General features: G+C 40.5%; 1 protein-coding gene across 1 annotated transcript in view; it reads right to left on the reverse strand.

The window, feature by feature from the left end:
• Window positions 1-22275, reverse strand: part of Ttn (titin) — a 267085-nt gene that overhangs the window by 182206 nt on the left and 62604 nt on the right. Inside the window, exons 46-77 of the mRNA XM_063259376.1 lie at window positions 17818-20580; window positions 16777-17055; window positions 14489-15052; window positions 13645-13929; window positions 13270-13548; window positions 12556-12834; window positions 12180-12458; window positions 11775-12062; window positions 11388-11666; window positions 11008-11289; window positions 10636-10914; window positions 10240-10518; window positions 9860-10138; window positions 9453-9740; window positions 9065-9343; window positions 8634-8915; window positions 8257-8535; window positions 7863-8141; window positions 7473-7751; window positions 7087-7374; window positions 6568-6846; window positions 6103-6384; window positions 4801-5079; window positions 4412-4690; window positions 3384-3662; window positions 2988-3275; window positions 2559-2837; window positions 2181-2459; window positions 1788-2066; window positions 1376-1663; window positions 970-1257; window positions 119-400 (exon numbers count right to left, since the gene is read on the reverse strand). Coding sequence (XP_063115446.1) covers window positions 119-400; window positions 970-1257; window positions 1376-1663; window positions 1788-2066; window positions 2181-2459; window positions 2559-2837; window positions 2988-3275; window positions 3384-3662; window positions 4412-4690; window positions 4801-5079; window positions 6103-6384; window positions 6568-6846; window positions 7087-7374; window positions 7473-7751; window positions 7863-8141; window positions 8257-8535; window positions 8634-8915; window positions 9065-9343; window positions 9453-9740; window positions 9860-10138; window positions 10240-10518; window positions 10636-10914; window positions 11008-11289; window positions 11388-11666; window positions 11775-12062; window positions 12180-12458; window positions 12556-12834; window positions 13270-13548; window positions 13645-13929; window positions 14489-15052; window positions 16777-17055; window positions 17818-20580 — 11769 coding nt within the window. The remainder of the gene's footprint in view (window positions 1-118; window positions 401-969; window positions 1258-1375; window positions 1664-1787; window positions 2067-2180; window positions 2460-2558; window positions 2838-2987; window positions 3276-3383; window positions 3663-4411; window positions 4691-4800; window positions 5080-6102; window positions 6385-6567; window positions 6847-7086; window positions 7375-7472; window positions 7752-7862; window positions 8142-8256; window positions 8536-8633; window positions 8916-9064; window positions 9344-9452; window positions 9741-9859; window positions 10139-10239; window positions 10519-10635; window positions 10915-11007; window positions 11290-11387; window positions 11667-11774; window positions 12063-12179; window positions 12459-12555; window positions 12835-13269; window positions 13549-13644; window positions 13930-14488; window positions 15053-16776; window positions 17056-17817; window positions 20581-22275) is intronic.

A 22275-nucleotide genomic window follows, 5' to 3' on the forward strand; every position in this document is an offset into this window, starting at 1 on the left:
AAACTAGCTCAAGAGTTGCAAGCACATAACCTTAACCAGCCTTTTAATGTTAAACATCACTGCATCACTGAGAAGGAATCCAAGGCAGAGGAGAAGGAAGACGCGTCGTGGGGCTAACCTTTAACTTTCAGGGCTGTGCTGCAGCTCGCATCGCCCACGCCATTGTGAGCTTCGCAGATGTAGTCACCGCTGTCCTCCTCACTGGCCTCGTTGATGGTAAGCAGCGCGATGGAGTCGGTGAAGGACATGTTGTATTTCCAGCTTTCATGAAGCTCGCTGTCGTTTCGGAACCACGAGACTTTGATTTCTGGGGACCCACTTATTTTACATTCCAGTTGGATTGATTCTCCCTGCTTGGCAACTTTTGAAGCTTCTAATTTCTTAACAAACTTTGGAGGTTCTAGTAAACCGAAGGAAAGAGTCAGTAAAGGGTAGGCGCTTGTTAAAATCACTTGTCTTTGCAGTTGGCGGTCCTATCAGTTCATATTTAAACTGGTTTACTATTAAGAATATACTTTTTAATGATTTTTGTGGTAAAATAAATTCTCTGTTCTACTAAATGATCTTTTAGGATTTTAATAGTAGATTTAGTTGATTCACTGTACACTGCATAGTATAAGCTAAAGCATGCTAGTTAATATATGATAGATATATTTGATCACTGTCATAATGAGAAATCAGAATATTGTATAACAGAATATGGTGAAAAAGGGGAGTGGTTAGTCAAAACAACATGTAACAAAGTTTAATGCAATAATATGCTACATTAAGATTACACTTAGAAATACACTAAAAGAACAATATAAAGAAGAAACAGAACTTTGGTTAGTGTTGCTTCTACCACTGACAAACAAATTCTAACACGATCAATTAGTTCACCTCAAACATTTAAAAATTAAGGAAACTTTAAGAAAACAGTTACACAGATGTGATAAAGAATACTTATTAATAAGTGTCATGAAATGATACCTTTTACACTGAGCTGAGCTGAACACATGTCTTTGCCGACATCATTGGTTGCTTGACAAGTGTACTGACCAGTGTCTCCTTTGCCTACTTTAAGAATTCTCAGGTGGGGAGTGTTGCCCACACAAGTGATTGTGTAGTTTCCTCCAGGACGAATCTCTTTGTTGTCTTTGGACCAAGTGATTCGCATTGGCTGAGCACCAGTAACATGGCACTCAAAATCGGCACTTTCTCCAGCAATCACATCTATTGATACAGGCTTGATGTCAAAGAAGGGAGATTTCTTAGGTTCTAGAATATGAGAAGAAAAGGCAATGTATATAGTTTTGTTTTTTTCTGTTGGCCTTTTCTACCCGGACAATGAAATAAGCCATGGTTTTCAAAGAGCAAGATTGACATGGGAACGAACCTCTGGCTGTCAGTCTAGCGCTAGAAGATGCTGTCCCGAGGGGGTTGGAGGCTGAGCAGGAGTACTGCCCAGAGTGACTCAGATCAGTTTGCAAAATTTTTAGAGTTGCCACATTATCCACAAATGATGTCTGTAGATTCTCATCATCTCGTAAAAGTACCCCATCTCTATACCAGCATACTTGGATGGGTGAGGAGCCATTTAGACGGCACGTGAGCGTAACAGGTAACCCAACAGTTTGCTCAACGTCCTTTAATTGTCTTGCAAAAGAAGGTGGGAGCTGGCGCTCTGTAGGAACACAAGTAATACCTGTTGCATTAGTGGCTGAAATGGAAAATTTCCCCTAAAGATAAAATAGCTAAAATAAGGGAGAAGAAAGAAATATTCTTATTGTCTAAAATAACATCATCACCTTGAATTCTAAAGACAGTCTTGGAAGAAGCAGTTCCTATACTATTTTCTGCTGTACATGTGTACTCTCCACTGTCGTTGATGTCCACTTTATTAAAAACAAGCGTGGCCACATTGTTTGTAAAATAGGTCCTGTACTCAGGAGTGGACCGTAACTTGGTGTCTCCTTTGTACCAAGACACTGTAATTTCTGGAGTCCCAGCAACTTGGCATTGCAAAGACACCGTATCTCCAACTGCTGCCTCCAAAGGTTCCAGTTCCGTAACGAAATAAGGTGGTTCTAAAGAAGAAAGGCTCACAATCAACACATGGAATTAAAGGAAAACCAAACAAACCATACTTCAAGTTACACATTAGATGAATACACACTATTACAGAGAATAGAACCACACACCTAATGTAGATACCAGAGCATCACAGACATCCCTTCCTGCCTCATTTTCAATCTCACAGGAATAGTGTCCTGCATCTCCTTTTGTGCTATTCAAAATTTCCAGGATGCACGTTTTCTCTGTTGTGACTATGCTGCATCTTTCAGATGGAGATATGTTGAAACCGTCCTTTTTCCAGGTGACTGAAATGGGCAACGTTCCACTGTAGGTGCCCTCCAGAATTACGGACTTCCCTGGCTCTACCGAATGATCACTTAATTTCTTCACAAATGTAGCTGGTTCTGGTAAGTGACAAAACACAGAAGTTAAACACACTCACACACACACCTCAAAAATGTCTGCACACAAAGAAGAGGAAGAATGAATGCAGTTGAGCAAACCTTTTACAAAGAGACGTGCAGTACAGGAGGCTTGGCCAGCATTGTTAGAAACCACGCATGTATATTCCCCACTCTGAGAGACATCGACGTTAAATAACTCCAGTTCTGCCACAGTGTCTTCAAAATAGATGTTACATCTGTCTCCTTTCACTAGCTCTCTGGCTCCTCGGAACCAGCCGACCTTGAATGGAGGTGTTCCTCTGATAACACTTGTGAAGGTTACATTTTTGCCTGGTAGTATTTCCAGAGGTTCAGGTTCTTTTACAAAAGATGGTGGTTCTGCGTAGACAAAAACAAAAGGTTCCATGAACCTTGGCTTTAGCTGTAATTTTGATTGCAAAACAAGAGTGCTTTTGAAAGTGTGTCAAATTGGAAATGTATCCAAAAAGGCAATTGTAAGAACTTCCTCACCAAGCTGATAACACTGACCTTGTACAGTTAACAATGCACGGCATTCATCAGACCCAGCAGCATTGGCAGCCACACATGTGTAACTGCCCATATCTGATGAGTCCAGAGAATTCAATTGCAGTGTGCAGACATTATCTGAGAACATGGTTTGGTATTTTGCTCCGCTGACAATCTTTGTTTTCTCATGAAACCAGGCAACAGAGATAGGTGATGATCCAGCTACTTTGCATTCCAAGATGCAAGAGGTACTCAGGACCCCAACAGTATCTTTCAATCTTCGTGTGAAAGAGGGAGGAACCATCCGGTCTGTGAGAAGAAAGGCAAGTGACTCGTCATGTTTGAAAGAGATGTAAGAGAAGGAAAACTTGTAAAAGGAATTTGCAGAAGCAACTGGAGGAAGATGCTAGAACTGACCTGAAACGTCAACCACAGCCGTACAGCTGCTCTTTCCCACATTGTTTTGAACCTGGAAAGTGTAAGTGCCTGCATCTTGCCTTTCAACGGAGAGAATCTTTAAGGAAGAGATTTTGTTGTAAAAACTAAATTTATGCTTTTGACTGCTGGTCAACAGCTTTCCATCCTTGTACCATTCAACCGACAGCTCGGGCGTACCAGCCACCTTACACTCCAGGGTACACGTTTCTCCCACAGTCACTGTCATTGGTCCTGCCTTCTCGACAATGACCGCAGGCTCTGAAATGCAACATGATATGCATCTGTCAGGCTCTGAATGTACACTGTCTATTATCAAATTCATCAACATTGTTTCTCCAGTGAGATGGTTATGTTAAGCTTCTCTGATTGATTGATGTCAATGTATGATTCCATAACTGCATTTAGCCATAAAATTATAACCATGATTAAGAAATACATATTTGTACTTTAGTAAACTCCAAAGCATGTGGAGTACATTAGACAGTGTGTATTGCTTCGCATTTGACTTCAAGTAGCAGAGGCTACCTACTATTATGAATTATATGGTATTTTTACTCTTCTTTTAGGTGCAAAAGATTTACCCAAAGAGCCACTAAGTTGAAATTTAAGATGCCCGAAGTTGAAAGTGCAAGTCTTTCATATGAACCATTGAACTCTGTGGAGTTCTTGTCAGTTTAATGACTATAAAAAGCCAAAATTTTCCAGTAGCACATACTGCACTCCCAATTGTTTCATGCTTAGACATGAAACATAAAAAGATATTTGAGATTTGTATTTGCTCATCTATCAAAAAATGTAGAATATACACACACACAAAAACACAGATGGCTAAATTTGGTAGAATCACAGAAACAGAGAAGAGAGTTTGAAAGATCAACTAGGTCTTCCCTTAACCTTCCAAGTAGGTTAGGATCAATGTAGGTATAGGACAAATTTAGAACAAGAAATACTGCATGTAAGTCACCCCAGCATTTGGCATGCTTCTCTCAGGGAACCGTGGTACCAACCTAAGACAGTCAGGGTGGCCAAGTTCTCTCTCACTCCACCATCATTCTTGATTTGGCAGATATACTTTCCAGCATCAGCTGGCTCTGCTTTTGCAAACTGCAGAGTTGCAACGTTTTCCACAAACGTAATTCTGATGTTCTCACTCTCTCTAACCACTTCTTTCTCTTTAAGCCACTGGACAGAAATTGGCTGGGCACCTTCTATGGATGCTTGTAATTCGGCAGGTTCACCAGCTACAACAGTGAGGCTGTTCAGTTTGGAAACAAATCTTGGAGGTTCTGAACAGGAAAAGATGGGTGGAGATCGTTGGAAGATTATCCAGGCAGTGGAAGAGAAAAAAGTTTTGCACATTCCTGACATATCTGCCATGTGCAAGAAATATGCTTACCTTTCAGTTTTACAGTGCAAATGCAAGTATCACTTCCCACTTCATTCTGTGCTTTACAGTGGTATTCACCGATGTCTGAAGAGTCCACATTGAGAATGTGAATACTTGCGTGGAAGTTTTTAGATGCAATCTTGTATTTCTTGCTGCTTCGGAGTTGTCGCTTGTCTTTGTACCATACCACCTCAAATGGTGGTGTGCCCGAAAGTTCACATTCAAGACTAACTTCAGCATTTTTAAGTGTTTCTACTACAGGAGCAAAGCTGCTAAAAACAGGTGGTTCTGTAAGAAACAAAAATGTGTCATGAATTGGCTGCTTAATAGAATAAGAGATTTTTATTTCTTTGCTTTTAAAGTGGAAGATAGGTTTAAGACCCTATAATAGTAAGTACAGTAGTGTCCAGTGCTATAACTATTAAGGAATAACAGCCTCAGAGAGGCCATTAATCTTTACAAGACAATCAGATGGGTAAAGAATCTGCATAAATCTTGGACGTCATGACTGAGCAAATTCAGTTCTGTCTATTCTACCTTACTAATGTATCTTGGACTACGAAGATGGATAGATAATTTGCAAACACCTAATAAGTATTATTTGCATGAGGTCTGAAATTCTGACATAGGAATTAAGATTTTTCATATGTGCTTGCAACCAAGATATTTGGGAGTTGCCACAATAACTTCAACCTAAATCTTTCATTTCAAAAATTGTTATTGCAATAATTACAACATGACACACTTGGGCTTTGTGCCAAAAATACCAGCAAATGGCAGCAGAAAATAGTGGCACAATTTGCACCAAAATATAACCATATTTTTAAAGATAGGAATTGATTCCTGAGAAAAAAGGAAAAAAAAATGTTGTTCTTTGAAAAATGTAATTTAGGACCTGTACTGCTTGCATGTTGCTTATATGTAGTAAATATTCTTTGTTATTATGACATAGATTATTGTGAGGGTGATAATATATCTGTAAGTTGATTGGAAGCAAGTGACTAATTTTTAAATATATATTTATTTTTGGATGTATTTCCAAAAGAGTGGATTTGATGCTTGGCCCATGTGTTGAGGTGATAAGAATCAAGGCACTGGAATAACCAGAAAAATATCTAAAAATCATTTGTAATAGGTAATCCCAGTTTAAGAAGAAATAAATGTCTAGAAAGAGAAATAATGCTAGCTCAGAAAACTGTCCTATGATCTGAAATGGAAACTAAAATAGCACTGAAGAATAAGGAGCTATGATTCTCAGGAAAGAGGAAGGTGCATATCAAGTCATGAAGAATATACGAATGAGGTTTCTACCTTTTACTATAACCTTGGTACTGCAGCTTGTGCTACCAGCAGGATTCTGAGCCTCACAAATGAAATCTCCACTATCCTCAGTACCAAGATTGTTCATCTGCAGGACAGCCACCGAGTCGATGAAAGTCATTCGGTATTTATCACTGACGGGGAGCTCATGTTCGTTTCTGTACCACACAACTCTGATTTCTGGAGATCCAGTTATCTTGCATTCAAGTCGTGTGGAGTCACCTGCTTTCACTATCTTGGATGCTTCTAGTTTCTTTACAAACTTGGGTGGTTCTAGAGAGTCAGGAAAGAGATTGTGAGGGAACAGAAATGAATAACAAAAGGTAGAATATCACAAAGACAGAAAAACATGAGCAAGGTCTGGAAAATAGTTGTGTTAGAAAGATGCATTACAAGAGAAGACAGAAAGAACCAGTGCCAGAGGTCACACAGAAGCAGACAACCAAACCTGCACACCTGTCACAAGCAACGTCGTAGTACAAGAGTCGCTACCAACATCGTTGGTAACTTGGCAAGTATACTGTCCAGTCTTGGAAGCATCCACTGAGTAGAGATTTAAGAAGGTAGTTGACCCTTCCAAGCCAATAAAACACTTAGGTCCAGAGGCAAGTTCCACATCATCCTTAAACCACTTTATTTTAAATGGTGGTGTTCCTTTGAGCACTGCCTTGAATTCCACTGTAGAATCAGGTATGGCTTGTTGGCGTTCAGGTTTCACTAGGAAGCTTGGTGGTTCTATAGATTTTAAGAGAGAGATGTTGATATTCCTTGTAGCTGAATTATTGTGACAGTTTTATGGACATACAAGAAAACACTAATGAAGAGAGGTAATGGCTGAGTATTTCTTTAACTTAATGAATATACATAGAAAAATATAATTATTGAGACTTTAGCTCTAAACTATACAAGGATAAGAGTAATACATTTTCAAAGCACTTCCAAAGACAAAACAAGAAGAGGGAAAGAAGCTCTAACCTTTCACTGTTAAGATGCCACTGCAGGCATTATCTCCTGCTACGTTTGACACCTTGCATGTGTAATTTGCAGTATCTTCCAGTTCCAGATTATTAACTTCCAGAGACACAGTATTCTCATGACACACAAGTCTGTATTTTGCACTTGTGGAGATTTCTTTTCCATCTTTGAACCACTGAGCACTAATAGGAAGTGAGCCAGAGACTTTGCACTCCATGTGAATAGAAGAGCCCAGCATTTTATCCATTTTAGTTAACTTTTTGGTGAATGATGGAGGAATATTTTCATCTGCCCAATGAAAACATCAAAACACATCCATTAACCTATTGCTATTTGCTTAGAGAAGACAGAACATACTGGAATCTGATAGGAGCAAAGATACACACCTAACACTCTCAGGTAGGCATCACAACTACTGCTTCCAAAGTCGTTTTCCACCTTGAAAGTATACTGACCACTGTCTTGCTTCATCACGGACTGAATCCTGAAACTAGCCACATTATTTTCAAAACTCATTGAAAAATATCGGCTGGGTACAATTTGTTTGCCATCTTTAAGCCATTTCACTTTGAGTTCTGGAGTTCCAGCCACAACACACTCTAGGGTTACTGGGTCTTTCTCGGTGACATCGACTGACTTAGCTTTCTCTATGATTTGAGCAGGTTCTGAGGTAAGAATGAAAATGTGAATGAGTTATACTGATAATTCTACAAGAGCTAAAGTGTGCTTATGACTTTATCAGCATAGACTAATATTGAAAGGAGGATCTCACACACCTTGCACTAAGAGAAATGCAAAACACCTCTCCACTCCTGACTCGTTCTTGGCTTGGCATGTGTATCTCCCACTGTGTCCATTGTCCACACTTCTGACTTGCAGTGTGGCTACATTGTTCACAAATGAAATGTGGACATTGTCATCTTCATCAAGAATCTGATCATCCTTCAGCCAGGTCATGGAAATGGGGGGCGAGCCCGCCACGGTACTCTGAAAGACGGCAGAACTCTTCAAGACAGTGGTGACATTTTCTATCTTCTTGATGAATGATGGTGGTTCTGTGATTAATAAAAGAAAATAAAAAAGGAGGGAATATTTTAACTCCTCCACCTCATCGTAACAGTAAAGCGCGTTTGGAGTGTTTACTTGGCAGCCTGCTTGTGAAGAACTGACCTTTCAGGGCAACCCTCGCATTGCAGGAGCAGCTCCCAGCTTCATTAGCTACAATGCACTGATATTCCCCAGTGTCTGAGGGATCACACTTGGTTATATGGAGGCTAAACACCGACACTTTGTCACTCAGTGTGTATTTTTTGCCGCTTCGGATTTCCTTGTTATTCTTCAGCCAGGTGACTTCAAACGGAGGTGTGCCTGTCACCTCGCATTCCAGCTCCACGTCACTGTCTTTCACTACTTCCACAGGCTTCAGCTCCCTGATAAAGCTGGGAGGTTCTAAAGATTCGAAAGGAAGACAGAGAGCAGCTTACTCAAGGGAAGGCCAAGGCCCCCAGGCAGCAATCAAAAATGGAAAGCAGATGCCAGGAACAGACCTTTCACTTTTAATTCAATGCTGCAGCTTGCCGTGCCTGCATCATTCCGAGCTTCACAGACGTAAGTCCCACTGTTTTCTACCCTGGCATTGGAAATCTGGAAACTGGCTAAACCATCCACAAAGGAAATGCCGTATTTCCTAACGTCTGTTATTTCATTTCCATCCAGATACCAAGAAACTCTGATTTCAGGAGTGCCTGTTATTTGGCATTCAAATGTGGTTGACTGTCCATTCCTCAGCACTAATACAGGACTGGGCTTCTTAATAAACTGAGGAAGTTCTAAAGATGGGGAGAAAAGTGTGATATTGAACATTTTAAAAACGAAATTCAGTGAGCAAAATTGTTTCCTTTACAACCCTCTTTCCTCCCCAAAGAAAGCCTAGGCAAGCCCCCCCACCGCCACCAAATTAAGAAGATATAGACCAGACCTTTGACAAAAAGAGTGGCTTTGCTGGTGGCTATGCCAACATCATTGCTCAGCTGGCAAATGTAGGTCCCGGAGTCGGCAGCTTTGGCTGAGAAGAGCTCTAGAATAGTGGAGGTGTCGTCCTTCCACACCGAGCGAGCTGCCCCAGAGTGTAACTCTTTGTTATCCTTAAACCATTTTATTGTCAGGGGTGTGGTGCCACCCACAAGAGCCTTTAACTGAACCCTTGTGCTGGGATTGACATCTTGTGACTGTGGCTTTTCCACGAAGTAAGGGGGCTCTGGGGTGAAGGAAAAAGAGGCAAAAGGAGAAAAGGAGATTTTAAAACTGAACAATGAAGGTAAATAAGAGCAATAAATTCCTAATAGGTGGAGACAGAAATTGCCAACCTTTGACTGTCAGGTGACCGCTGCACTGGTTGTGTCCTGCCTTGTTGGTGGCAGAGCAAGTGTATGTCCCGCTGTCTGTGCCTTCCAGATGGCTGATTTCCAAGAAGGCAGTATTGTCATGAAAAGAGAATTTGTACTTGTCACTAGCTGATATTTCTTGGTCATCTTTGAACCACTGGATGCTTATGGGATGTGACCCAGCCACTATGCATTCCAAGTCAATAAAAGACCCTTTAATGCTATCCATTTTCTTCAACTTTTTGGTGAACGAAGGAGGTATGATAAGATCTATCCAATAAAAGAGCAAAAAGAAAATTAGGATTATTGTGCCTGTTTGCTGTTCTCTTTGTTGACAGAGAAGAAGGAGCACAAAAATGCCCAGCTTTTTCTATAAAAGCAATACGAACCTAGCACGTTAATGCTAGCCTTGCAGCTGCTTCTCCCAACGTCATTTTGGACCTCAAAAGTATATTCTCCACTGTCTTTCTTTTCTGTAGAAATAATCTTCAGGATGGAGACTGTGTCAGTAACACTGATCTTATACTTTGGACCCAGGGTCAGCTCTTGGCCATCTTTAAACCATTTGGCTGTGATATCCTTAGTCCCTGAAAATTTAACTTGCAAGGTGGCTGGGTCTCCTTGGGTGACATCTATGGACACAGCCTCTTCAATGATTGTTGCAGGTTCTGTAGAAAACAAAGGGACAGGTGTGGGCTGTGAACTGCTCTGCTGAAAAGCTGACACCTGCATCGCTTTCTCACACCTAGGACAAACTTTCTGAACCAACCTTTTACTGAGAGCACTGCAGAACATCTTTGTATGCCTGCATCATTTTTGGCCTGACAGATGTATTTCCCATCATGCTTGACTTCAATGCCACTGAGGTACAGACTGGCCACATTGTTCTCAAAGGTCATCCTGATGTTTTCATCTTCAGTGATTTCTTCGTTGTCTTTTAACCAAGTCACAGTGATTGGCAAGGAGCCTTTCAGAGTGGCCTGGAAGGCAGCTGTGCCTCCTCGGAGGGAGCTGGTGCTCTCGATCTTCTTTACAAAGGAAGGAGGTTCTAATAGAAGAATGAGTTCTCAGATCAGTATCAGCTCTATAGCGAAACTGGCTTTTTAAAAAAAGTGATAGAATCAGCTCTGCAGAAGAGCCAGCCCATCATCTGGCTGACACTAACCTCTTAAAGTCACTCTGGCACTGCAGGTGCTGCTGCCCACCTCATTAGTCACCCGACACTGGTATTCGCCAGCATCTGCAGCGACAAACTTGAGGATCTGCAGGCTCACCAGCTGATCCTGAATGAAGGTTTTATACTTCCTACCACTCCTCAGTACTGTGTTGTCTTTGAACCAAGTGATCTCAAATGGAGGCGTGCCTGCCACTTCGGCCAGCAATGCGACATCGTACTCCTTCAGTACTTCAATCGGTTTAAATTCACTGGTAAAGTAAGGCGGTTCTACAGTAGAAAAGGAATGGCTTGAGTTAATGGGCGAGGGATCTGTGCTGTGGACCACAATTTGGTTAACACAAGGACAAAAGGGGCACAAACCTTTGACTATTATAACACTACTGCAGTGGTCACTGCCAGCCTCATTTTGAGCTTCACACATGTATTCGCCACTGTCCTCAATGGTAACATCCGTAAGACTCAGAGTTGCAGTGGACTCCACAAAAGACATTCTGTGTTTGCTGCTCTCCTTAATTTCTCTATCATTTGCGAACCATGTTATTTTAATTGGAGGAGTACCAATTACTTTGCAGGCTAGCTCAGTGGCATCTCCCTTCTTTAATAGGTGTGATAGCTCTAACTTTTCAATAAATGTGGCAGGTTCTGTGGAAGGAAGGAAGTGATTAAGAAAGGTGAGAAAGAGGAAAGAGCTTGCATAACAAGAGTAGTTCACAAATCTGTCAAGAAAAAAAAATGCAAACCTTTTACAAACAAGTTTGCACTGCTCTCCACGCTTCCGGCCACGTTGCTTATTTTGCATGTGTACGTGCCCGAATCGGAGGTTTTCACAGCATAGAGTTCCAGGGAACTCTCTAAGGCTTCTTTGGTAATATAGCAGCTTCCGCCAGAAACCAGCTCTTTGTCTCCCTTAAACCATCTGATGGTGAAAGGAGTGGACCCTTGGAAAGTGCTCTTCAGGCAGACTGCTGAGCCGGGTAGAACGTCCCTGGATCCTGGTTTAGTTACAAAACTGGGTGGTTCTGAAGGAGTATAAGAAAGAATTTCAAAGGGTTAAGAGGTGGGATCTAAGGAGAGAAGACTTAATTTGAACACTGAAGTATGAATGAAATGCAAAGTCTCCATCCAACCTTGCACAATCAGGGCTCCACTGCTGTCTTTGCTTCCCACAGAATTGGTGGCTCGACAGGTGAAATTCCCTGCATCGCTCATGTCTACTCTGCTGATCTCCAAGGAGGCTGTGCCTTCCACAAATGCTATTCTGTATCTGTCAGAAGAGGATATTTCTTTCCCATCCTTAAACCACGATACCCTCATGGGGAGGGACCCAGCGATTTTGCAGTCCAATCTGCAGGTACCACTAACCACGCTATCCACGTTGCGTAAGGGTTTGGTAAAAAATGGAGCAATATCTCGATCTGTTCACGGCATAAGAAAGAAAGAAGGGTTAATACGCAAGAGTGCTCAGTGGCTCATGCTCGGTCATTTGTTGGGTTTGAAAGAACTATGTGTAAAGTTTTTTTGAAACTACTAACCTAACACGGTGAATGTTGTCTCACAGGAGCTGCTGCCCACTTCATTAGAAATCTCAAATGTGTATTGGCCACTGTCATGTAGTTCCGCTGAATAAAATTTGAGCTGGGCAATGTTGTTTTTAAAACTTATCCGGTACTTTTTACTGGCCACCAAAGGTCTCCCATCTTTGTACCACTTGGGCTTGAGTTCTGGGGTGCCTGCAACCATGTACTCCAGCGTGGCTGGGTCTCCCGCTGTCACCTGGATCAGCTCTGCACGCTCAACAATTTTGGCAGGTTCTACAATAGCATTAAATAGTTAGGACTCCTGTGTGTGAATTAGGTTTTCACTTTACATGGAAAGGGTAATTTAAAGTTAAAATGTTCCTACACGAACCTTTTACTATTAATTCCCCAACAGATGTTTGGCTTCCAGCTTCATTCTCAGCCAGGCATGTGTATTTGCCACCAAAACTAATCTGAACGTCAGGGATTATTAAAACTGCCACACCATTGGCAAAGCTCATTTTGATTTTTTCATCTTCTCTAATGACCTCTTGTCCTTTCATCCAGGTGACAGAAATGGGTTCTGAACCTCTCACGGCAGCTTGTAAGGTAACGGTTTGTCCAGCTAATGCAGTAAAATCCTCTACCTTCTTGACGAAGGTTGGTGGCTCTGGTTAAAGAAGAGAACATATGAAACTTTTCAGTGCCCACCCGTGGCACCATCTCCGTTTAAAGGTTTTACCTAGATTATCTTATCTTATTCAATACTATTTCACAGTATTGGTTAATTATAAGAAGAAACAAAATTCAAGAAGAATCAACAATTCCACCCAAGAGACAGAGGCAGAGAAGATAAATGCTTAGCATGAGGGGATGTAGTATTATGCAATTCCTTTTTGTTATCAGTTAACAAACATTTGTGCAGGTATCAGGATAAAGATTGGGGAAAAGTCATTAACTTTGTTTCCCAGGTCCCCGGGTCAAACCAAGACCAAACAAATTTTAAAGGATAGGATGAGAAGAGAGGGTACCAGTTTTCTTCCCACAGGTTAAGAAAGTTATTTGGACCAAGTATTAGAGAGATGCCGGTTTTCCACACACTGACCTTTCAGTAAGTGAGTCGCCACGCAGCCACACTTCCCGACTTCGTTAGCGACCACACATTCGTATTCACCAACATCTGCACTATTGAAAGAAAAGATTTCCAGGGACACAGTAGATTTCTGAGAAAACAACCTGTACTTTTTACTACTTCGAATTTGCTTCTTATCTTTGAACCAGCTAATTTCAAAGGGTCCTGTGCCTGCGATTTCACACTGAAGTAAGGCATTTGTTCCTCTCACTATGTCTGCAGGCTCAAGGGTTCGGATGAAAGAAGGAGGTTCTACAAAAGCACGAAAAGCATCGGGTCAGTGTTACAAGTCCTTCAAAAGGAGCCCTCCTGTCAGCAAAATAAGGGATCGTCCCTCAATAAACAAACCTTTGATAACTATTTCAGTGCTGCAGCTGTCGCTGCCAACGTCATTTGTGGCTTCACAGGAGTAACTCCCGCTGTCCTCAACTTTGACATCCGTAATATCGAGGACAGCCTCAGAATTATTAACAAAAGACATTCTGATCGTGTTGCTTTCGCTGAGTTCCTTGTTATTTTTAAACCAGGTCACCTGGATCACAGGTGAGCCTTTCAGTTTGCAATGGAGGCGTGCTGATTCGCCTGGGAGCATCAAGTAAGAGGGGTCCACCTTCTTCACAAAGGCTGGGGGCTCTATACGAGGTGTGCAAAAAGAAAAAGGAAAAGATACCTGAAGGATCAACTCCACAAGAGAAAAGCAGACATACACAACAAAGAGCAACAACGCACAGAAAATATCTTTGTGGCATTTCTGAGAAAGCAGTAGCGCATTCAAAAGCTTTCATCATTCTAAAACACTTCCCCCATCTCTTGATTTAACATGCACACACACACACACACACACACACACACCTACACACACAAAACACAAGAAGAATAAGAACAAACTATGTCTAAACAAAGAGTACCTTTATGAAAGAAGATAGTTAACAAGTACTAGACACAAAGGCTTAGAAGAATTTTAAGCAAACCTTGTTAATGGCAGACATAATTTAAAAGGAGAACAGTTAGTGAGTTCTGAAGAAAATTGAAAAAATAAAATAAAACGAAGCCATGTTTTGTTTCCAGCCCTATGTATCTACAGAGTGGAATTACTTTAAATCAAAGTGTGCGTTGATGGCACTGGTTGTCAACAGTTTTTCTCCTGAGGCTCTAGAGAAGGAACTGACAAATGGAATCCTAGGGTTCTTACCTCTGATGGTGACTGTCGCCGAAGAGGAACTGCTCCCAGCCTCGTTGGAAGCTGTGCAGACATAGGTTCCAGAATCTTTCAATTTGGCCAGTGGAATCTCAAGGGATGCTATTTTATCTTCAAAATAGATCCTATAATCTTTCCCTGGGGGCAGTTTTTGCCCATCCTTGATCCATGTAATGGTGACTTTCCTGTCTTCATCCACTTGGCACTCCAGGCGCACTTTCTTATTGATAGCTGACTGTACTGGATCTAACTGCTTAATAAAATGTGGTTTGTCGATTACGGTCAGCTCCGCGTGGCAGATGTCTGCTCCAAACTTGTTAGAAGCTTTACAAGAGTAAATCCCTCTGTCCTGAATGGTGAGGTTTGAGAGTTCTAACCCGTGTTTATTTTCTGCATCTAAAATCTTGCATTTAGGTGAAGGTGACAGGGCAGCACCGTCCTTCTGCCAAATGGTTTCAATCACTGGAGTCCCTGACACCGTGCAGAGAAACTTGGCTGCTTTACCCACGAAAGTTGTAAGGGGCTTAGGTCTGGAGACAAACATGGGTGGGTACGCCTCTGCAAAAGAAATGTTTCCAGTGTTACATGTCTCCCCATCAAAGCTCTTGCTGTAAGTATATTCCAAGACAGAGAAAAGATGAGTTATGTCTTAGATGGACATGGCGTATCATTTAAAATAGGGTAATAGATAAACAAAACCGTAAGATTTGTTCAAGGAAAAGAATGAGACTATTCTTTACAGAAGGGTGAGACATCATTTTAATTGTCTCTGGCTAAGGAAGAACAAACATTCCTGTCTGAGAAAGCAGCAGTGCATTCTCTGATAAGTAGTTTGAATTATTTTATAAGCAAATCAGTGATACTTTAATTCTGAAAATTGGAAGACTAGGTACAAAAAGATAAAGAAAATGGAGCCAGCGATATAATTCAGTGGCTCAGGGCCTGCCTGGCAAGTTTGAGGTCCTGAGTTCAATTCCTGGTACCAAGAAATAAAATAAAGTAAAATAAAATAAAATAAGAAAAAGAAAAAATACTTGACTTTTTTGAAGAGTTAAGTGAAAAGATGATTGAAGTAGCTTCATGAAATCTTTTTCTCCCTCCTATTAAATGGCAGGAAATCCTTAAACGGCTTAACTTTGAATGTATCTCCTATGCCATTTCAAACTTTCAAAACTATTGAATAGCAACAATTTCCCATTTCCACTCTGCATTTTGAAGCAGGTCTTTAGAAGCCTGTCCTTTTGAATTTTTTAAAAAAAACTATCCTCTTTGCTGTTTCCTGTTACTATCTGAAGCTTTGATTCAGTTTCATTACTGAATTGGCCTAATTTGGGTAAAGAAATTTTCTAACATTTCATTAAGAATAATGCCACATATTTGGTTCAAAGAAAACATTTTGACCACATGAATGAAAACTACTGGCTAGGTCACTTTGGGCCAGGTTACTTAGAATCTCAGAAATTTTCTGGCGTGTACAAGGGTTGAAGAGAAGAAACTTTGAAGAACCCTGTCTGTTTGATATCAGAGAAATGCACCGCTTTCCATTTACCTCCTGGATGTTTTTATTGGAAAAGACCTAGAGACAACCTCCTGCCCGTCAGCACAAGGCTTGCTATGCAGTCCTCAAACTTTGGTTCACATTCACCTTCTCTTTTGAAAAGGAAGTAAGAAAGAGAAAAGAAGAGAGAACAGAAAAGAGAAAACAAAGGAAAAAGTTTTCCTTTTGCTAATAATGGAATTCAAGCATTTGAAGAGTATTGATTCTGAAACTTAGATCTTTTGTGTCAGTTAGGAAACTAAGACTAGAATATTTGTGAAGTTGCCCTCATTTTTAAATTAGAATTAAAGCCTAAGATAAGAATCCTTATTGGTGGTCCTGTGCTAGCAGTCTTATGTTAGGATTTGTTTATTTTTAATCATATATGTTGGTTGTTTTCAATTGCTATTATGTCCTTAATTGAGTATTTGATTCTAAATTTATTAAATATGTTGAGATATCAGTTACTTTTTCAGTAGCACCAAACTGCCCTAATATGTTTTATACTAATGGTCATGCCATTTGATTGCGTAATGTAAGCTATTCTTTTCTTTGCCCACTGATAGAAATAGGACCATGCAGAATGACTCCTTGCCTACGTAGGCTTGGTAGTCCCTAGCCACCATGTTACCATCTTGGTTGTTGGTGTCTCCAGCTGGTAGCATCTCCTGCACCTGTATGGAGAGCAACGTAAGCAACAGTGTGAGATGAGGTGACTGCATCCATGACATTGCCTGGCATTTACCTGTAACAGTTAGTGTGGCTGTACAGCTGACGCTGCCATACTCATTGGAGGCTTTGCACGTGTATTCGCCGCAGTCAACAACCTGGGTTCTCAGGATTTCCAGAGTGGTGACATAATTCGCAGATCGAATTGAGCACTTGTCACTCTCATAAATTTCTTTGCCACCTTTAAACCACTGGAACCGGACATTGGGGGCAGTGTGGATCTCACAGGTGAATTTAGCTAGGTGGCCCAGGGCCACTTCCAGGGGCTCGATCCTCCTCCTGATCACTGGGGCAGCTAGAAAGGAAATCAGAGCCCATTAGCATGCCTCCTTATCAGGCCTAACACGTCTGTCTTGTTCTTCTAACTCTTGTTGTTGTTAATGAAGTAAAACAATAGAAATTGGTGAGATAGATTGCAGCAGTTTAAGACAAGTGGCTGGAAAATGAGAAAGATCATTGAAGGCAAAAGAAAATAAGCAATTCTTAACATATTCAAATGTTACTTTGCAGTGACTTGTGAAAAAATTATCAAAATGTGATGCTTTTGATTTACATGCATAACAACGTGATATATTCTTCAAATACACCGTGCTTACTGAAAACACTGAAGATAATGTGAAAATTGATAGTACTAAGTAAGGTTATAAAGTGAAACAATAGCAAACAAACAAAAAGAATGAACAGACCACTAATCATGGTTATTTTGCTTCTAGGGATGAGATTGGTGGTTTCTGAGTGGCTAGTTGTTCATCTATAACGTTTTATTGCATATTTTAAAGTATAAAATGTACTTTAAAGTATAAAATATAAAAATGAACTAAAAGGTACTTTTATTGGTATTGTGCAACATATAAAATACGCCTTATTGCTGGCATGCTACCCAACAAGGCAGTGAGGGAAAATTTTGAGTTAATAACCATAATTATGTCTGTCATTTCTTTCTTCCTCTAAACAACATTCTAGAAGTGGTGGAGAAGTGACAATTCAGTGATGAAACCTAAATCATTGTAACCAGTGGGTATTAGAATTTGATCACTGTAATCCTTAAAAATCCAACCTCTTTTTATTACAGTGAGTTTCGCCGAAGTTGTTGTTTTTCCGTTGTCATTGGAGGCCTCACAAACATACTCTCCTTGGTGGTCTTCTGTATTTACCGTGTCAATTACTAGCGTATATGTATTTTCATCTTGAAAACACTTGAACTTTTGATCTAAAGGCACCAGTTTTCCCTCAAAATACCAATTCACCACTTCTGCGTTGATTATGGATGAAGCGAGGTGTACAATATCACCTTCCTCAGACGTGGTGTCCACTAATGGCGTGAGTACAGTAGGGACAGGAGAATCCTCTTTAATTATGCTACTCTCAGTTTCTTGTAGGTCTACTCTACCAGCCTCCTCGGTATCGATGTTGGCAGATTTCTCCTTTTCCCCTGGTGGTGTCAGAATCTCATCCTGTGTTTCATTTGAGAGGGGAGCTGGGACAATCTCATCAGTGGCAGCTGCAGTATCTGCGTCTTTAACCTGACTCTCCACAGTAGAACAAGTGACGTCATGTGTGGAGACAAGGTAGTCAGATTCAACTTGTGGTTCAGTGATTGCTTCAACCTTTTGCAACTCTGAAGAATAATCCATTTCTTTATGTGTACCTATGGTGCTGTCTTTCTGAATGCTAAGATCCTCTGCTGTTAAAATATTCACTTCTTCACACACAATAGAGTACAAAGCATCCTTAAGTTCAGTTTTAAGGTTAGCTGTTTGAGGATCAATCCCCTCGATAGCAATGGTCACTTCTTCCGTTAGAGACCTCACAGAAGTAATAAGGTACGTGCACATGATGCGTTTGGGTTCCTGGGTAAAGGTGATGGCCTTGACCTCCACTGTTTCAATGTTTCTTAACCACTCAGAGAAAAGGCTTGGCTGCTCTCTGGCTACTGCAGCTTGCAAAGCCCTGCGGATCTGAGTTTTGAGGTTTAATCGCTGCTCTTCTGGAATACTGGGAAGCGAATTTTCCTTAGAAAGAATGTCACTTCCCTGCACCTCTTGGACTTCCTTTCTCACCAGGGGCTCTTTCGTATACTCAGTAGTTTGGTTTGTGGGCATTACCATGTCATCAGTATATTCTTCCTTGAACAAGACATGCTTTTCCTCAAGTGCCAGTGGAAGCCTAAAGGATTTCCCTTCCTCAATCCTGATTGCAAAATCATGCCCTGCATTTTCTAACTGACCCACCCTTTCCATCAGGATTTTTCCACTTTCTGTGTATGTGTGTTCTGAAGGCATCTGGGGCTCAGAGTTTACGTGAGAAGTCATGATCTCGGGACCCCGGAAACTTTCTGTATGTCCCTCAGCTAAGCTCTGGCTCAAGATGACAGCACTTTGTGCCTCTTGCTTTTGAAGAGTCGCTCTTTGCTCTTTGTCCTCCTCAGACATGGTCTGTTCTTTTAGTAAAATTCCTTCTTCAACTACAGAACAAGGATGTGAATGTAACGCAGGTTCTGTTGAAGGCAGAGGATAGCTTCTTCCAGGCTCAGCTAGTAAGGTTGTCAGAGGCTCTGCTGTCACTGAGCTGATCTGTTCTGCGGAGGAGACGCTAGGGAAGATTTTTTCAGGCTCTGGAAACAATAGAATATCCTCTTTAGGGAGGGTTTTCTGGGGCTGGACAACTTGCAACTCTAATTTGGGAGGAGGTTCCTTAGTAGGCTGCATCTGCATTGTCTTCTTACCAGGGGAAAGTTCCCTGGTGCTTTCGGGAGTGGGCGTGTCCTCCTCTAACATGACTATGGATTGCAGCTGTTGAGTCCTTAAAGTAGCTTCACCACTCAGTTCACTGGTTTTCATGACCTGATCATAAGAAAGCTGCTGCTTTTCTTCTGCAATTAAAGTAGCTTTCAAAATAGTGTCTTGTAAAAAAACTGCGATTTCCTGCTTTAAGTCCAATGCTTCAGCTGCACGGTCCTTTAGTGACGTCTCTTGGACGTTGTCCGGAGCTTCTGATGTGCACTTGGCTATGCAGGGGGCATCGGTCACATCTGTGTGCTCTAGAAGCACAAGCAGCTCTGCAACACAAGTGGACTCACCCCACACATTCTCAGCTTTACAGAAGTACAGGCCACTGTCTTCCCTCTGTGGATCATTGACAATGAACGTCCCGGAACCGTCAGGATTATGGATGATGGTATAATAAACGTTGGTGCAAAGCTGCTGGTCTTCTCTGAACCACAGGACAGTGGGGGCAGGCTCTCCACACACCTTGTACTCAAAGATGGCAGGGAGACCAGGAGCACAGTGAACTGGCTTTAACTCCTTAAGGAAGTAAGGGGGACAAGGTCCTTCAAGCTTTTCCAGCGATGCCTCCATTGCTGCTTCTGCTTCTGTTTCTTTGTGTCCCTCTCCTTTGGGATCGATCCTCAGATAAGCAGTGCATGTTGCTTTTCCATATTCGTTACTGGCCACACACATGTACTCTCCCTCATTCTCCAATTTGGCAAACAGAATGATCAGGCTATAATTGTCACCATCTAAAACAAACTTGCAGTCTGCAGAAGGGGTTAACATTACTCCATTAAAAAACCACTGAATTTTAGGCTTGGGAATGCCAGTGGCCGTCACAGACAAATTAGCCACATCTCCTAGACTAATCTCAGCATCTGATGCCTCTTTGATGAAAACTGGGGCACTGCCTGCCTTTTTGGAAGCAAATTCAGTTGAATGAACTGGAGGTTCAGACAAAAGTTCAAGTGTTTCATTTATATTCGATAACTGTAGGTCAGAGCTATATCGAAGTTCTTCTTCCTCAGCAGACAGAAAACTAGAAAAGGCTGTATGAAGAAAAATGATTATTTTACCATAAAATTTTGTTTAACACACACACAAACCATCAGTCAAAGAGTTAGGCACCATTTGATGATCTTCTGCATTGTTCTTGGGAGTATTAAATTATTCTAAGATAAATTTATCAAAACACATGTTTCAGAGATTTTCCTGTCTTGTTATAATAAAGTATTTTTTATAAATTCCTTACCAAAGGAAAGTTTGGTCCATTTCGTTTGTTAGAGTTCATGAGTTTGAAAAATGTTCTCATGAATTTCTTGGTGAGATAGTCCCACTTCTGAAGTTGCAAAAAGTGCTAACTAAAGATTTATAATAAAAGAATCCAGGATTCTTATTAAATCAACTTCTAAAAAGACCCAGAATTAATATTTGTATGCAGGATTTTCTTTAAATAATCCTCATTGTTAAATAAGACTGATTATTTCTAAAGAATATATCAATATTTTGGATACTGTCTCTACACTGAAGTCATTCTTTAAAAGAGAGACTATAGGAACGTTTAATTTGGATCTGTAAAGGAATCATTGTTGTTACTTATTTGCTAAAAACCCAGGTCTTCTTTTGCCTGTTAAAATTGCGATATTACTTCAACAAAGGTTTTGTGATGTCAGTCAAGGAAACAGAGAAACCAGAAATAAAAGAAAACGACTCCAATGTGAAATTTGATTGAAGTTTATTGTGAAAGAAAAACCTGTACAGCATTATTGAACAGGAAATAATAGGAACTCTGTAAATAGAATTGTGGGTGGCATGATGAAAGATACATAATTTAATGACAAAGAATTAGGTTTTTTATTAAATCTGTTATTTATATAGAATGGACCTTTTACTAGTAGTCTTACTGCTTTATCAAAAAGTAGTTTTATTATTTTATTACTTCTCATCACTCCCACTTATGAAATACTCACATGCTTTAATTCTTTTCTGTTCTAGTGTATAAACACCAGCAGACAGGACTTGTCTCTATTGGTTTTAAATGTACAGGTAAAGTCAGTCTGCAGCATGTAACATACATACTCATTTATTATTGCAACAGAAGACCATTGGTTAACTTCATATACTAAGGGTGGCTACTTAACTTTACATTTAAGCTACAGTACTTAAGTTAGCTTTCCCTTCACTTGAAGCCCTAAGATCTCTACAAAAGGAAGGAATGTAAATACAGTTAAAATACTTTGATTCACTGATATATCAAAATACTTTCATAGGTTTTTCCTTTGAAACATGGTGCATCAATCATTAAGTAGAAAGTAAATGAAATTCAAGTGTGTCAAAACATGAAAGGCATGGTTAAAAGTATATGAATTAGTAGTGGCAAATAATCATGTCTAAATTAAAATATGTGTAATATAATGAATTATTTATCCAGCATCAGGGAAATTAATATTTCAGGGTTTTAAGTTTTGGGTTATTGAGTCAGAAAATTAAAAAATTCAATTTAATTACCTTCAACAATTAATGATTAAGCCATGTGAACAAGGCTTATTTTTCTTTATTCAGCCATTGTTATTTTGCATATTCTCAAGTTCAATGCATTTAATGCTAGCAGAATTCTAATGAGTAAAACCAAATAAAGCTTTCCACCTGATGTGCCTAAAAAATATGTTTTTCAAGCCTTCCTGAAAATGCAATAAAACATTAAACATTGCTTCCTCTCCCTTGCTTCATTCCCTTCCTTTCAG

The sequence above is a fragment of the Cavia porcellus genome, unplaced genomic scaffold (genome assembly GCF_034190915.1).
Source record: "Cavia porcellus strain 051 isolate PalLab524CR breed Dunkin Hartley unplaced genomic scaffold, mCavPor4.1 scaffold_12, whole genome shotgun sequence".
NCBI lineage: Eukaryota > Metazoa > Chordata > Mammalia > Rodentia > Caviidae > Cavia > Cavia porcellus.